The 15,492-nt window shown below is 38.2% G+C and overlaps 1 protein-coding gene across 1 annotated transcript in view; it reads right to left on the bottom strand.

The window, feature by feature from the left end:
- The window catches only part of PLAA (phospholipase A2 activating protein), a 37,498-nt gene that overhangs the window by 17,792 nt on the left and 4,214 nt on the right, over positions 1–15,492 (bottom strand). The window contains exons 2-6 of the mRNA XM_007455922.1: positions 12,520–12,713; positions 3,877–3,977; positions 3,669–3,789; positions 1,245–1,412; positions 425–560 (exon numbers count right to left, since the gene is read on the bottom strand). Coding sequence (XP_007455984.1) covers positions 425–560; positions 1,245–1,412; positions 3,669–3,789; positions 3,877–3,977; positions 12,520–12,713 — 720 coding nt within the window. The remainder of the gene's footprint in view (positions 1–424; positions 561–1,244; positions 1,413–3,668; positions 3,790–3,876; positions 3,978–12,519; positions 12,714–15,492) is intronic.

Here is a 15,492-nt window from a genome sequence, read left to right on the forward strand (position 1 = left end):
CCTTTAACCCCAAGCACTGAATCTAACAAATGCTGGGCATTCCAGGTTCTCCATAATTAAGCCCCATGCTACCATCTCCCCCTGTCATCCACTGCTCCCCAGCATTGTTCCTCCACCATTTTCCTTCATTATCTTTCAAAACCCAATTCAAATTTCTTCTTCTCCAGAAAGTTTGCCCACACCAAACCTCTAACTTCTCTAATTTCATGTTTCGACTGCACAACTTACAGTGCAATACTATTGTAATATATCATGTATCATTAGTGCAAAAGCTGTTATACCTACTACAGTTTTGTTTAGTAACACAAATGTGCCTGTGGTCTCCCCAATTCACCTGAAGTTCCTATGGCTTATCTCTGTGCACTCTAACACCTACCTAAGGCCTAGACACATATTATTGATTGATTGACTAGAACATGAGTACCTCGCACCAACCACAATGTCACCATTGTCTAGCACACAGCAGCACCATATAGACTGAGCTGGAAGTCGGATTGTTTGAGCACATTCCCCATGTTTCCAGATTCTCAGAGATCTGTCTTCTGCTGTTGTCACAAAATCTAAAATTAATGAATACAGGAAAAATTAGTTTGAATATATAAAATTAAGTACATTTATACATACCACCTTTCTAAATAGGCATACTGATTTTTAAATCCCAAAGTATTGATAAATTATAGTTTTAAATTTTATGTATTTGTCACTTATACAATATACAACTTCAAAGAATCACATTTTTATATATTTAACATCTTACACACTATACTTTATACCAATAAATTATAAGAAGTCTTTCCTCAGATGCCCAAGAACTTTTTTTTTTTTTTTTTGCGGTACGTGGGCCTCTCACTGCTGTGGCCTCTCCCGTTGCGGAGCACAGGCTCCAGACGTGCAGGCTCAGCGGCCATGGCTCACGGGCCAAGCCGCTCTGTGGCATGTAGGATCTTCCCGGACCAGGGCACAAACCCGTGTCCCCTGCATCGGCAGGCGGACTCTCAACCACTGCGCCACCAGGGAACCCGCCCAAGAACTTTTTACAACACACCATCAAGTCTGAATTAATATAAAGATGATCATACAGTTTCTTCCTTTAGGAAAAAGATACTTATGAAATAAAGTTACTAAATTACTTAAGTTACAGTTAGTAAATTGATTTAAATCATTAGCCCTCCGCCCCCACCTCAAGATGGAATAGAACAATGCTCAATACAAAATTTAAAATATGTAGTATAAGACAGTCTTACCTTTACAATTTGGAAAGACAGATATGCTATAAATATAATTTGTATGACCATAAAATACTTCAAGACACTCGCCAGTGATTTGCCACCTTCTAATACTAGCATCATTTGCACAGGAGAGAAATTCTGTTTCACTCAAAATTGCCAAGCCTCTTACACAGTCTTCATGCCCTGTATTAAAAAAAAAAAAGAACAAGATAAATCAATAAAAATGGATCATTTGGTTGATGGCTCTATGTATTTTATTAACATTATAAAACACATACCAGTGAATATTAAAAACTGATTTTCAAGTTAGAGAAATAATTTTTTTTTTTCCAGTAGAAAAACCTGACAGCCAAAATTTGTACTGTAGGCTTGGCAGTATTTTTTATCACCAGTCTTGGGAAGTTCTATATTTACCATATCTTCTCTAAATTATTTCTTAAAAATTTCTTAAACCCCTCCAGAAATAAGTTTCTGATCCCCACAATTTTTTTTAAAGGAAATCCTTTATTTATTGATTGATTGATTGGCTTCACGGCATGCGGGATCTTAGTTCCTGACCAGGGATCAAACACGTGCCCCCTGAAGTGGAAGCTCGGAGTCTTAGCCACCGGACCACCAGCGAAGTCCTCCAATTTTTACTTGACAATTCATTTCAACTTTTCTTCCCCAATAACAAGAGTAATTCATAACATACATATTAAAATATAAACAGATATATAACAAAGAGTAAATATCCCCTAAATTTCTCACCACATAACACTGAGATTTTTATAAAGCACCAAGAAAAGAAAAACTAAGATTACAAAAAAGATTTCAATTATTTAAGAGTTTGAAATAAAATCTTTATCATAGAAAAGTAAACTTTATTAAAATGTGAAATAGGTTGAGAGAGATTAGTTTATCTAAAACCACACAATCAGTGGCAGAGCTAAAGCAAGAATTCAAGTCTCCTGCCTCTTATTCCTGCCTCTTTCAATTCAACCAAAACATAAATATAAAGCCAAACACTGTTGCTTTACCAAGGGAAATATTTCATAATTTATATAAATGCAGGCATTAAAATGATAAAATAAAAATTAATGACTTGATTTTTTAAAAGGGCAAGAATTTATGGAATGAAAACTTCTTGTTATGTTGATTGTATATATATATATATATATATACGTGTGTGTGTATTTATTCCTCTCCTCAAAGGATATTAAATGTTTTTAAAAACTTGATAAGATTCCATTTTTTTCAATATTAATTGAGGCATTGTAGATGCCATTACAATTTTTTTTAAAAGACAAAACATTCTCAGAAGTTTGTGATCTAAGGAGACCAGAAGTCAAAACCTTTCCCATGCTCAGTATTTCCTATGCTGATTCAGATTATCTATAACATATTAATAAAAACTTAACACATATGTTGTATGTATGGAAGCAGAAACAAAGGGATGTTTAGTTACAACTCATTGTCTACTTTCCACCTACAGATAGTTTTATCTGCACAAAGGGACTTCTTGAAATATTATCCAGAATGCTGATCAACCTTTAAGGAATAAATAAAAGCAAGGGAAAACAAACAAACAAACAAAATCATACCAAAAATGTTAAGTGCCCCACAAAATAAATCATCAGTTCTAATATTAGACAGCAGATGCCTCATTTTAGGAGTTATTTAATAGCTGAGGTTTTAAAAGACTACCCACCTGAAACCACAACAGAAACAAAGCCTGAAAGTTGTTATTATTAAACAATGTACTTCAATATTAATAAAAGCACAACTGATGTTTTCCTCATATATGAAGATAACACTACTGACCCACCCTCAATAAGACTTATGCTTGGAAGTTTCAGGCTGAACTTGTTCAAATGACAACCAAAACATAACTGAGTACCAAACATTACATATATAAAATTACAAAGAAGCACATACCCATATTGTAGCTATTTATTAGTCCATATCTGGTTGTTTTATGAGAGGTCTCAGTACATATTTTAAAAAGATATTACCGGGCTTCCCTGGTGGCACAGTGGTTAAGAATCTGCCTGCCAATGCAGGGGACACGGGTTCGAGCCCTGGTCCGGGAGGCCCCCACATGCCGCAGAACAGCTAAGCCCATGTGCCACAACGACTGAGCCTGCGCTCTAGAGCCCGTGAGCCACAACCACTGAAGCCCGCGCACCTAGAGCCTGTGCTCTGCGACAAGAGAAGCCACCTCAATGAGAAGCCTGCGCACCGCAACGAAGACCCAACACAGCCAAAAATAAATAAATAATTCAAAACAAAAAAGATATTACATATTAACAGTCAGAAAATTTACATTCACCCAAGTTAAATGGCTCAAATACACTGATGTTTTTCAAATACCACTTTAAAACTTCTAAATTTTTGAAAAAAATCACCTGTGCAAATAGGAAGCAAAAAGATTACAAAAGCTGTCTACTCTGATCTTACCAGAAAAAGTCCTCTCACATCTTCCAGCCTTCCAAAGTTTAATAGTCTTGTCTGCTGATCCAGTTAACATTAAGCCCTGCTCAGGTAATATCTTTACTGCCCATACTGCAGCTGTATGACCCTGTGAGAAAAATGGGTATTAAGTTAAATTGCCACAGAATCATCATCTTTAATTATTTTCTCGAATATTCACATAGAACTACTGTACCTGTAAGGTCATCATGCATTTGTCATTCAGCCAGACTTTAGCAGTAGTGTCCCATGAGCCACTAAGTAATGTCCCAAATTTTCCAGATGAAAGACTACAAACTAAAGGGGGAAAAGGCATTAATTAACACATTTTCATAGAGAAAAATGCTCAACCTTGCTAGTTATTAAAACACTACAATTTTAAAAACACTTTATGAAGTGACAGTATTAGCTAATTAAGGCTCAACTCAATGGAAATGCAGAAGAGTGCAGCGGTCAAGAGCACAGACTCTGGTGCCAGACTGAGTGGGTCCAAGTCCTAGCTATACCACTTAGGAGCTGTCTGACCTCAGGGATATTACTTAACATCAGATTCCTAGACTGTAAAATGAGGGAGCAGGATTAAATGGGCTGCACAATACCTTCCAGTTCTAAGAAACTACACAGGAAAATAATGCAAATGATTTTCAAATACTATTTATATAGTTATTTAGCGTCACTTTAGTTAACATGACAGAAAAAACTAGAGTCAAGCTGACTCATTTCATTACTCAACAGTAGTGAAATGGTTAATTAAATGCCTTATGATCTTGATGTAACACTGTACAAGCTAAAAATTATAAGTATGAAAAATTATCTAAGAACATGGAAACAAAAAAGACAGAGTTCTGATTAAAAATGGCAGATTATCCACAGTAATGCTATAAATGGTATTAATCTACAAGGACAAAGAAAACAAAACAACATAACTGACTTAGCAAAATGGAGGAGGTTACACAGAAAGCGATTAGAAGCAGAGTAACTGGCCCCACAAAACTGAGACTAAGTATCCAGCCACTAGGTTCCATAGAGGATGGGGCTAAGCAGAGGACCTGAAAAATGAGAACAGTGATTCAAAGGCTGCACACAAAGGAGTGAAACACTAGACCTCTCCTCTCAGCCTACAGTGTCAGGAAAGTACATCCTTATCCACTGCAGGAAGGAGACTGGAGGTTTATTCTCTGGAGGAACTGAAGCAGAGTTTCTAGACTCTGGTCACCAGGCATAGTAAAGGGCTGGAATAAGGAACCCTAAGAAACACAAGGGGAATAAGTAGAAAGTCTCCATCCTGAAATGTGGTACCTACAGTCCCCCTGCTCCCACAATATCAGCAGCCAGGCATATATCCCACTCCACCTAAGTTAAGAGGCAGGAGGACTCTTTTCTAGAGGACTGAATAATGTTAAAGAACTCCAGATGCAGACATTCAAGAGGTTTCCATCTAAAAAGTCAGATCATCAGATCACCCTCTAATGAAGCCCACCAATCATCAAGCTCCACCTACACGAAAGAGAAAAACCAAAACAAAGAAACAGAAAAATAAGGGGGAAGGGGTTTGGGGGACCCATAAGAAACAAATCCAATTTCAGGAAGCAGAAGAAAAATCTTCAATACAATATTATTTGCAAACAGATATTATATTAAAAAAGAACTAATGAGAGAACAAGAAAACTAAATGCTAAAAATAGAAGAACCAAACTGAAAAAATGATAAAAAAAAACTAGGGGGAGAACAGTTCCTGAGAATTAGACCCAAAAGGCAAATATATGAAAAATAGGAAAGGATAATTAAGAAAGTTAGAAAGTAATTTCAAAATGTCCAACATCTAACAGGGATTCCAGAAAGAGATAATTGCAGAGGGGGAGAGAGGTGAGGCAAAGAACACAGAAATAGTACAAGAAAGATTCCTAAAAATGAAGGTCATGATATCTAGATTGAATGAACCCACAACAGTGCCCAATGAAAGGCACTTTGAGAAACAGAGATAGACATGCATTGTGAAATTTTATAACATTAGAAATAGAGAAGACTCCAAAAGTTTGGGAGGGGACCAGAAAAGTGTCCCATAGAAAAGATGGGGAATCAAAATAGCATCAAACTTCTAAATAACGTTACACACTAAAAGACAATGGAGCAATGCCTTCAAAATTCTGAGGTTAAATGGTTTTAACATAGGATTCTACGTCTAGCCAAAAAATCAAATATTCAATAAGACTAGAATAAAGCTATTTTCCAATATACAAATACAATATATTTAACCCCCATGTCACAGCTTTCTTAGGAAGCTGCAACAGCTGTATTACACTAAAATCAAAGAGTAAGTTAAGAATGACAAAACATGGGATCTAGGAAATAGGGAAATCCAGGATGACATTAGCCCAGGTAGTACCAATCCAACAGAAGGCTAGAAGGTTACAAGAGGAAGTTTCCCGGAAATACATGGAACATATAAATATTTTAATGTTTGTGGTAGCCATTAGTTATATTCATCAAATATTTTCTGCTCTTCACCTTCTAAGCAAACGGTAAGACTGAACTCCCCAGTTCCTTTGGCTTTAGGTATGCTACATGACTTGTTCTGGCATTGAAATATGAGCAGAAATAATGTTACTTTCAGGTAGAAGCTTTAAGGATAGGTGCACAATGAAGCCATGCTCCCTCCCCACTACTCCAATCTCTGTGAAAGCACAAGCTGCAGTGAAGCTTCTGTCATCCGGATTCCACAAGGAGTAGAGCCCCCTGTTGCATTGGATCTATAAGAAGCAAAGCAAACTTATTGCATTAAGCCACTGTGATTCTGGAGTTGTCTGTTACCACAATGTCACCTAGCCTACCTGACCGATTCAGAATTAGTAGCAAAAGTGAGGCACTGCTGAAGCAAAAAGCTGAAATATATGGCAGTGGCTTAACGGGCAGGTAATGAGGAGATTATTACCACAGAATAGAAGGCTGGTGCTCCTTATCATGTAGTAAGGAACATTTGGTAAAGCTGTTACCGGCAATAATTCAGGACATGACAAACTTGTAGCCTAAAGAAAGAGGTTGGAAAATAGGACTTCAGTGATGGGTGTAGCTTACTATTGGCCACATTTGGCTAGGTACTAAAAGAATGGAATGAGATCAAGAACTGGCTCGTTCCCAGCCAGAAATGAAGAGTCCAAACTTAGGGATTTGCAGAGTTGGAAGAGCCAATTGCTTCTCAAGCCCAAATGAAAAATGTAAACCCGAGAAGTCCTTTCAGCAGCAAAGGACAACTGAAACCCAGCCATGCAACAGGAACAAATCAAAAACATGGCCATCCATCCTGCACAGTGCCAAAACTTCCAAATGGATTTAAAGCATTTTCAAAGCAAAGAAAATTAAGGTTGTTGCCCTGAAAATAAATGCTTTCATCCTGGGAAAAGAGCTCAGGGAAAAGAACCTGAAGGTTCAGCTTTCCAACTAACGTCTGAAAGGCACAAGGTTTCAGTAGCTAAATCTGAAGAGGCACACAGGGAAAGAAAGAAGGAGAGATGGGGAGTAATACAGCAAATCTAGACTACAGCTGAGGTACGACTACTGACGAAGAGACCTGACTGGAAATCAAACAGGTAAAAAACGTAGTTTTTCAGAGAGTTATGCTGCCAATAACTAAAAATGTCTGTGACTGTTCAAGACTTAACACAACCCTTGTGCACCTAGCTCCCACAAGCAGAAAGCAAGTTGAAAAGGTTGGTAGTCCCCAAGGAGGGTCAATGTGACCAAGAAGAATAACAGAAAAGAATCCCAGAGGGTTAAAGGAGAGCCATGAAGAACAATGGATTGGGAAACCCCTTTTGGAGACCAGAGGGAACTGATCACAAAAACCTATCACCCTCAGAGTAGGGGGTCCTTGAAACAGCCACCCATCTGAATTTCAGATGACTACAGATTAGAAACTGCTGTCTTGCATTGCTCCCTTTTCTGAATGGGAGTGCTTCCTCTGATTACCCTCAATATTCCACAGTTGTATACTGAGTGAATGGGTGACAGATAAATTGTGTTTTTTGGGCCACAGATCTCCAAATTTAAGAGGAACTATGTCTGGACCTGATGTAGAAACACCTGAGCATCATTTCCCTGATATTTAGAATACTATGTATCATCCAGAAATTCTGAACTTGATGCTGCAACTGGATGGGACTTTTGGCTTGTCTCACATTGAGAGAGAAGTGGGTATATTTTGCCTGCAGAAGAGAGAGCAAGCTGAATAACTAGTGACCAGAGGCAAACTGTGGTAGCTCTCTCAATTTGGGCCCTGGCACTTGCCCCGAAGTGTGGGATGGCACTTTCCTCCTCCATTACCTAAAACCGCAACTTGTAATGTAACTGGAAAGTGTTATATATATATATACTGACTAAAAAACAGTACCACTCTACCATTTAGAAAATAAAATTTGGGCTAGAAAGCTAACAGAAAAATGACATGATATAAGAATGTCAATCATTAATTTCTTTATCTCCTACTCACTAATGTGGTATGTTTTAAATTTAAAAAAGAAAGAAAGAAAGAAAGGAAAGGGAGGAAGAGAGGGAAGGAGGGAGGAAGGAAGGAAGGAAGAAATGACATTTGGCCTCAAACCATCAAGTAACTTAACAAAAGATGACCTTATGATAAAGTAGAAACAAACCAGGCAGAAAAAATACTCTAAAATACTGCACAGGTTTCTATGAGAAACACCTCAAAAAAAATCAAGATAGGGCTTCCCTGGTGGCGCAGTGGTTGAGAGTACACCTGCCGATGCAGGCGACACAGGTTCGTGCCCTGGTCCAGGAAGATCCTACATGCCGTGGAGCGGCTGGGCCCGTGAGCCATGGCCGCTGAGCCTGCGTGTCTGGAGCCTGTGCTCCACCACGGGAGAGGCCACAACAGTGAGGGGCCCGTGTAACGCGAAAGAAGACAAAACAAAAGTATAAATATGATACATAAACTTTTGCATTACAAAAAGAAAAACAAGAACATATATAAAGTTAAAAAAAGATAATGAAATGAAAAAATATTTGTAACTTGTATCAAAGGATTAAAAACTCTAACTTATAAAGGACTTTTAAAATGGCCAATAACCCCACATTATATGGACAAAAATATAGTTCTCAGGAAAAAAAAAATGCCAAAAGCCCTTCTGTATATGAAAAAATGACCCCTCCATAATGAGAGATGAAAATTGGCCCATACTAAAATATCATTTTTCACTTATTTTGGCAACAATCTAAAAGTCTGACAACATACTTTGTTGATAAGGGAAATAGGGACGTATATACTGCTGCTGGAAATGCAAAAAAAGTTTTAACACCTAATATGGGGATTTGGCAACAACAAAATTAAATATGCATTTACCCCTTGATACAGAACTAGATATCATACCTAAGTTACACTCACAAAAGAACAAAATAACATATGCACAAAGACACTTACACTAGCAAAAATTTGGAAACTTAGATATCCATCAATAGGGGCCTGGCTAAATAGGTTAAAATAGCTATAGTACAGCTACACAATGAAATACAATGCCATAGTAAAAATGAATGACAATTTCTATATACTGCAATGAAGTAATCCCTAGAACAATATTATCAAGCAGAAGTAGCCAGGGCAGAAAACTGCAGTAAGATACTTTCTATCTAAGAAAGGGGCAACATGAATATACATACATATTTGCTAATTTTTTTTCAGAAAGAACAAAGTTAATAAACAATTAGTTACTTATAAGGATGGCGGGAGAAGGCAATACAGACAAAATCCAGATTTCTCTGAATGCACCATGTTGAATAGTTTTTTCTTTGCAACAATGTATGTTTTGTATAATTACAAAACAAAATTAAGTTAAAAAAAAATCCTGGTGAGCACCACTACAACTCAAATTGAGGTTTCTAAATACTATCTCCCACTAAAAGAAAAACTTAAGGCTTCTTGGCAAAATGGCTGATTTCAGGTCTAGAACATTTTGTACTACCAAAAGCAAGGAAGACTTCTGAAGGTCTTATCAAGAGGCCACAGGAGCCAATTTTTAAAAGAGGTTTCCAATCAAATATGGGACAATTTGAGAATCAAAACAGGAAAAAAAAAAAGATGTTAGGGAATCAACTCATTTTGAAACCCAGTAAAAGAGGTGAGAGAAGGGGCAAGAAAAGTGCTTATCCTGTCTTCTCTGTGTGTCTCACACAGTAACCAAAGAGTTGATGTGCAAAGTTCTTTACAGGAAAATGCTAGCTATTAAATCCAGAAATAATGGTAGAATTAGAGTATAATTTGCAAATTTTAATGAAATACTGGATCTATGCAATGATCATCAGTAGATGTTAAAGACTTATTTTCAAAGGCTGATGGGAATTTTATAAAGAATGGATGAATCTGGGCTTCCCTAGTGGCACAGTGGTTGAGAGTCCACCTGCCAATGCAGGGGACACGGGTTCATGCCCCAGTCCGGGAAGATCCCACATGCTGCGGAGCGGCTGGGCCCGTGAGCCATGGCCACTGAGCCTGCACGTCCGGTGCCTGTGCTCCGCAACGGGAGAGGCCACAACAGTGAGGGGCCCGCGTACCGCAAAAAAAAAAAAAAAAAAAAAAAGAATGGATGAATCTTAACATCATGAAAAGAAATATTACATGCCTCCTGTTGTGCTACAACAGAAAGTATAAAATTCTTGCTCAAAACTTGAATCTGAATCTGATCAAGCTTCTAGATCTAATAGCTTACAAGACTACTGGACTGAGGAACATGAGGCTAGAGAAATGAGGCTTTAACCAGTGGAGTTCAGATTACAGGAAATTCTACAGGTAAAATAAGCTGGTTTCAAATATAGAGGGGATTTAAAAAAAGAAAAAAACCAATAGATCGAAAGACAAGTGGACCTTTGGGTCACAATTCAAACAAATTGTAAAAAGAAACATCTGAGACAACTGGGTAAATTTGAACATTCACTGGATATTTGGTAACGAGAAATTAGGTTTTGTTTTGTTTTAGGTGTGATAATGATATTGTTTTTAAAAAAGAGAGAGGGACTTCCCTGGTGGCGCAGTGGTTAAGAATCCGCCTGCCAGTGGAGGGAACACGGGTTCGAGCCCTGGTCTGTGAAGATCCCACATGCCGTGGAGCAACTAAACCTGTGTGCAACAACTACGTAGCCTGCGTTCTAGAGCCCGTGAGCCACAACTACTGAGCCCGCGTGCCACAACTAATGAAGCCCATGCACCTAGAGCCTGCTGTCTGCAACAAGAGAAGCCACCACAATGAGAAGCCCGCGCACCCCAAAGAAGAGTAGCTCCCGCTCGCCGCAACTAGAAACAGCCTGCACACAGCAATGAAGACCCAACACAGCCAAAAATTAATTAATTAATTAGTTAAAAAAAAAAAGAGAATCCTTATCTTTTTGAGGGGTCAGCAAACTGTGGCCTGTAGGCCATCTGTTTTTGTACAGTGCACAAAGAATGGTTTTTATATTTTCAAGTGGTTGAGAGAAAAAAAAAAGGTACTTCCTGACATGTGAAAATTATATGACATTCAAATTTCAGTGTCCATAAATAAAGGTTTATTGAAACACAGACATGTTCACTCATTTATTGTCAGTGGCTGCTTCTGCACACAATGGCAGAGCTGAGCACTTGTGAAAGTGACTGTATGGCCTGCATAGCCTAAAATATTTACTACCTGGCCCTTTACAGAAAGTTTGCCAAACCCTATTGTAGCGCTATATATTGAAGTATTTACAAATGAGAGAGTATATTGGAAATTTCCTTTAAAATAATATTTTGGAAGAAGCAGAAGATGAAGCAAGATAGGCCTTGTGTTGATAATCCTTGAAGCTATGTAAATACATGAGTAGAAAAGATCATTACACTATTCTCTTTTATGTTTGTTTATATATAACTTATTATAAAATACTATGTCTCTACTTTTGTATACATTTGAAGATTTCCTTCAAAAAGTTTAAAAAAATTTGTATCACCCTGTATTGAAGATTTCCCATACCTACACACAAAACATTTTACAAACTCCTTAAAGAAATTAAGTTCAGAGTGCTTATGGGTCATACTATTTGCTTACAGATGTCCCAAACTATTCCAGATACATAAAAAAAAAGTAGTACACATACTGCATTGATTAAGCATATCATTTTATAACAAAGAGCTGTTAAGCAAACACAAATCCAGGAATATAAAAGAATCAGAAATACAAATCACAGAAAATGCTGTTCAAAAGTATTAAATACTCTCAAATAATGATACCAGAACCCTAAATACATTCCTTCTGGGGCTTTAATTTGCTGCATAAATACAGACATAACAGCCCAAAGATAAAGAAGTGCTCTCAGTTTTCCTAAGTAAATTAATTTCTTGCACACGATAGCTGAAAAACCAAAATTACAAAGTATATAAAACCACAATCTTTTCCTTTTTACATATATAATCATGTCAACCATTAATGATGACAATAAGTCTGTGACAGAGAATTTGCAGAACAATGATGATCCAAAAGGTTTTCACTATTAAGCCATAGCTATAGGTAAAAAATAATAATAATAAAAACTAGGGGGCTTCCCTGGTGGCGCAGTGGTTGAGAGTCTGCCTGCCAATACAGGGGACACGGGTTCGTGCCCTGGTCCGGGAGGATCCCCCATGCCGCAGAGCGGCTAGGCCCGTGAGCCATGGCTGCTGAGCCTGCGCGTCTGGAGCCTGTGCTCCTCAACAGGAGAGGCCACAACAGTGAGAGGCCTGTGTACCGCAAAAAAAAAAAAAAAAAACTAGGGAAAGCAGATATAAGAATTTTATCTTCAAAAGGATGAAACTTATTCAAACAGAAAAATACCAAAGCATTATACTCACCAGTATTTTTGTGACCTTTTAGTACATAAAGTGGCGCTGGACTCTCCAGTGAGAAAATGCAAATATTGTGGTCATTTCCTCCAGTGGCGATTAGTCCATGAGGGTACATGTCACTTGAAGGTATGATGCATACACAAGAGACAAAATTGGAGTGGCCACTCATACAGTGCATTTCTGTAAAGCCCCTGTTAGGACTGGAAAGACATGATAATTAATAAGATATACATTTGTCCTCTGACTTAGCCTAGGACAGACGTTGTCAAAATACTCATTTTCTTTTAGTATCTAGGTTGAACTTTATATACCACTTTAAGAATCTATTGTTTTAAACTAAATATTAAATACCTAATTTGTCTTAGCTACTACAGAGGCTTAATCAGATCAGGAGAAGTTTAATTGGTGTTTCACTGTTAAGAGTATGTTAGGGGCTTCCCTGGTGGCGCAGTGGTTGAGAATCTGCCTGCCAATGCAGGGGACACGGGTTCGAGCCCTGGTCTGGGAAGATCCCACATGCCGCGGAGCAACTGGGCCCGTGAGCCACAACTACTGAGCCTGCGCGTCTGGAGCCTGTGCTCCGCAACAAGAGAGGCCCCAACAGTGAGAGGCCCGCGCACCGTGATGAAGAGTGGCCCCCGCTTGCCACAACTAGAGAAAGCCCTTGCACAGAAACGAAGACCCAACACAGCCCAAAATAAAGTAATTAATTAATTAAAAAAAAAAAAAATTTCCTCATTCTGACTTCTTCCAACTCTGCTTAAAAAAAAAAAAAAAAAAAGAGTATGTTAATTAACAGAAAGAACAAGGAAGGAAAGGAAAGGAGACAAATATCATAAGTGTTTTTTTTTTCCTCCATCTGCATTTCTACTTAACTTAGTACTCAGTATAGCATGTGTATCTAAATAGCTAGACTATCAATCACTTTCAATATGCAAACTAAAGGAACTAATACAGGGACATACAAATGACTGGTCTAGGGACATAGCATATTAATAACTGCCTGGGAATTAGAATGATTACCAATTTGTTATACACATCCTTCACTTAGCACCACTCCCTTACATAACAGGTCAAACAACAGATTATGATATACTATATGTGGAAGGCAGTAAGTTAGCTGTAGAGGGGGATAAAAGAATTATATCCCTGATTCAAGCTAAATCAAGGAGTTTGTGATCTAGCTGAAGGAGATAAAACAACTGTACATAAAAGAGAAGACTCCCAGATAAAGACTGCACAGATGCTCATCTATATTCACTCCTTTCCCAAACACCACTACAACAATATGTATAATGTATATTTTATATCTATCCATCTATGTATATTTTAAGAAAGGCATAAATCCACAAGGCCAGAGAGAATAAGAAAAAAAAGAACAGAAATATAACTGAATACTGAAAGCTGACAGAAAAGTAGTAAAGGCCTTAGGATACTTGAAAAAAATGAGTTCTAAGCAGGCATCAGGGAAAGTAAGAGGCCCAATTTACCACTGAATCTGCAGAAGGCTCAAGAATTAGCAGCACTATGTATCTCTAGGAAATGGGAACAAAAAACTAGAATTAGGAAGACTAGTTAAAAGTCTTTGGAATCAGACACAGAATCATATCAAAAAATCTTCAAAGGAAGGTATTTGGTAGTAGCTAGTTTTAACTTGTTTACTTTATTTTGGTCGTGTTTTTTTTTAAGTGTGGTTTTAGAAACTTTTTTTTTTTTTGGTTGAGTTGGCTCTTTGTTGCTGGGCACGGGCTTTCTCTAGTTGCGGTGAGCGGGGGCTACTCTTCGTGGCAGTGCACAGTCTTCTCATTGCAATGGCTTCTCTTGTTGCAGAGACGGGCTCTAGGCATGCGGGCTTCAGTAGTTGCGGCTCGCAGGCTCTAGAGCGCAGGCTCAGTAGTTGTGGTGCACGGGCTTAGTTGCTCCGTGGCATGTGGGATCTTCCCGGACCCGGGCTCGAACCCATGTCCCCTGCATTGGCAGGCGGATTCTTAACCACTGCGCCACCAGGGAAGCCCTAGAAACCATTTCACCAATAAGCCCAAAGAAATGTAAAAGATAGGACATGTTTAAAAATCTATATTATATAAACCACTAAATCTACCTAAATGTGTCCCTTAGCACTCCCCAGTACAGATGGATGCTTGTGTGTATCTACTGTAGCGATCTGTGAAGCTCTTAATGGCAGAATCCAGAGCTGGTTCTTCCCAAGTTTGTAGCACAATGTTGTACTTGGTAATCATTAAGTACTTCTTGAATCAGTGAAAAAATGCTTTAAGCATCAAGAAAAAAAAAAAAAAAAAAGACAGACACTCCAGCCAGAAAACTGCCCCTCTTGTACCCAGCAAAAGTCTGAAGTTTTTTCTTCAGAAAAGGTGAAAGTCTTTGGCTGGGGGTAGACACAAGGCACAGTTGAGCCTTGTGGTATGAGAAACATGTACATTCACCATGGAGGCCAAGACCACCAAAGACAAAATCTAGAAGCCAGGCAATCATCCTCTAGGCAGGAGATCAGCCCTATGAAACGGTCCAGCCAGATAACCCTACAGTGAAGCTCATAGCCATGAAGCTCCACGGATACACAGATCTTTCAAGTTTTTTAGTTCTCCACCCTTAATGGAAAGCACAGAATAAGAATTACCAGACATTTGGGGTAAAACAGTGACCAAAACAAACAGGGAGAGGAAATAACCAATTTGGAGGAAACAGACCACTAAGGAGAAAATAACTTTAAAAAAATCAGCATTGCCATCCTTAGGCATAACATATTGCAACCATGAAACAAAAACATAATTTCACAAAAAGTTAAGGCAATTTCTGAGGAAGTATAGTAGAGAGAGAAAGAAAGAAATTTATAGAGAGAAATTAAAAAGCAATTTAGAAACAAATTCAATATATGAATTAATAAAAGTTCTAGAAAAGGGCTTCCCTGGTGGCGCAGTGGTTGAGAGTCCGCCTGCCGATGCAGGGGACGCGGCTTCG

The sequence above is a fragment of the Lipotes vexillifer genome, unplaced genomic scaffold (genome assembly GCF_000442215.2).
Source record: "Lipotes vexillifer unplaced genomic scaffold, Lipotes_vexillifer_v1.1 scaffold644, whole genome shotgun sequence".
Lineage (NCBI taxonomy): Eukaryota > Metazoa > Chordata > Mammalia > Artiodactyla > Lipotidae > Lipotes > Lipotes vexillifer.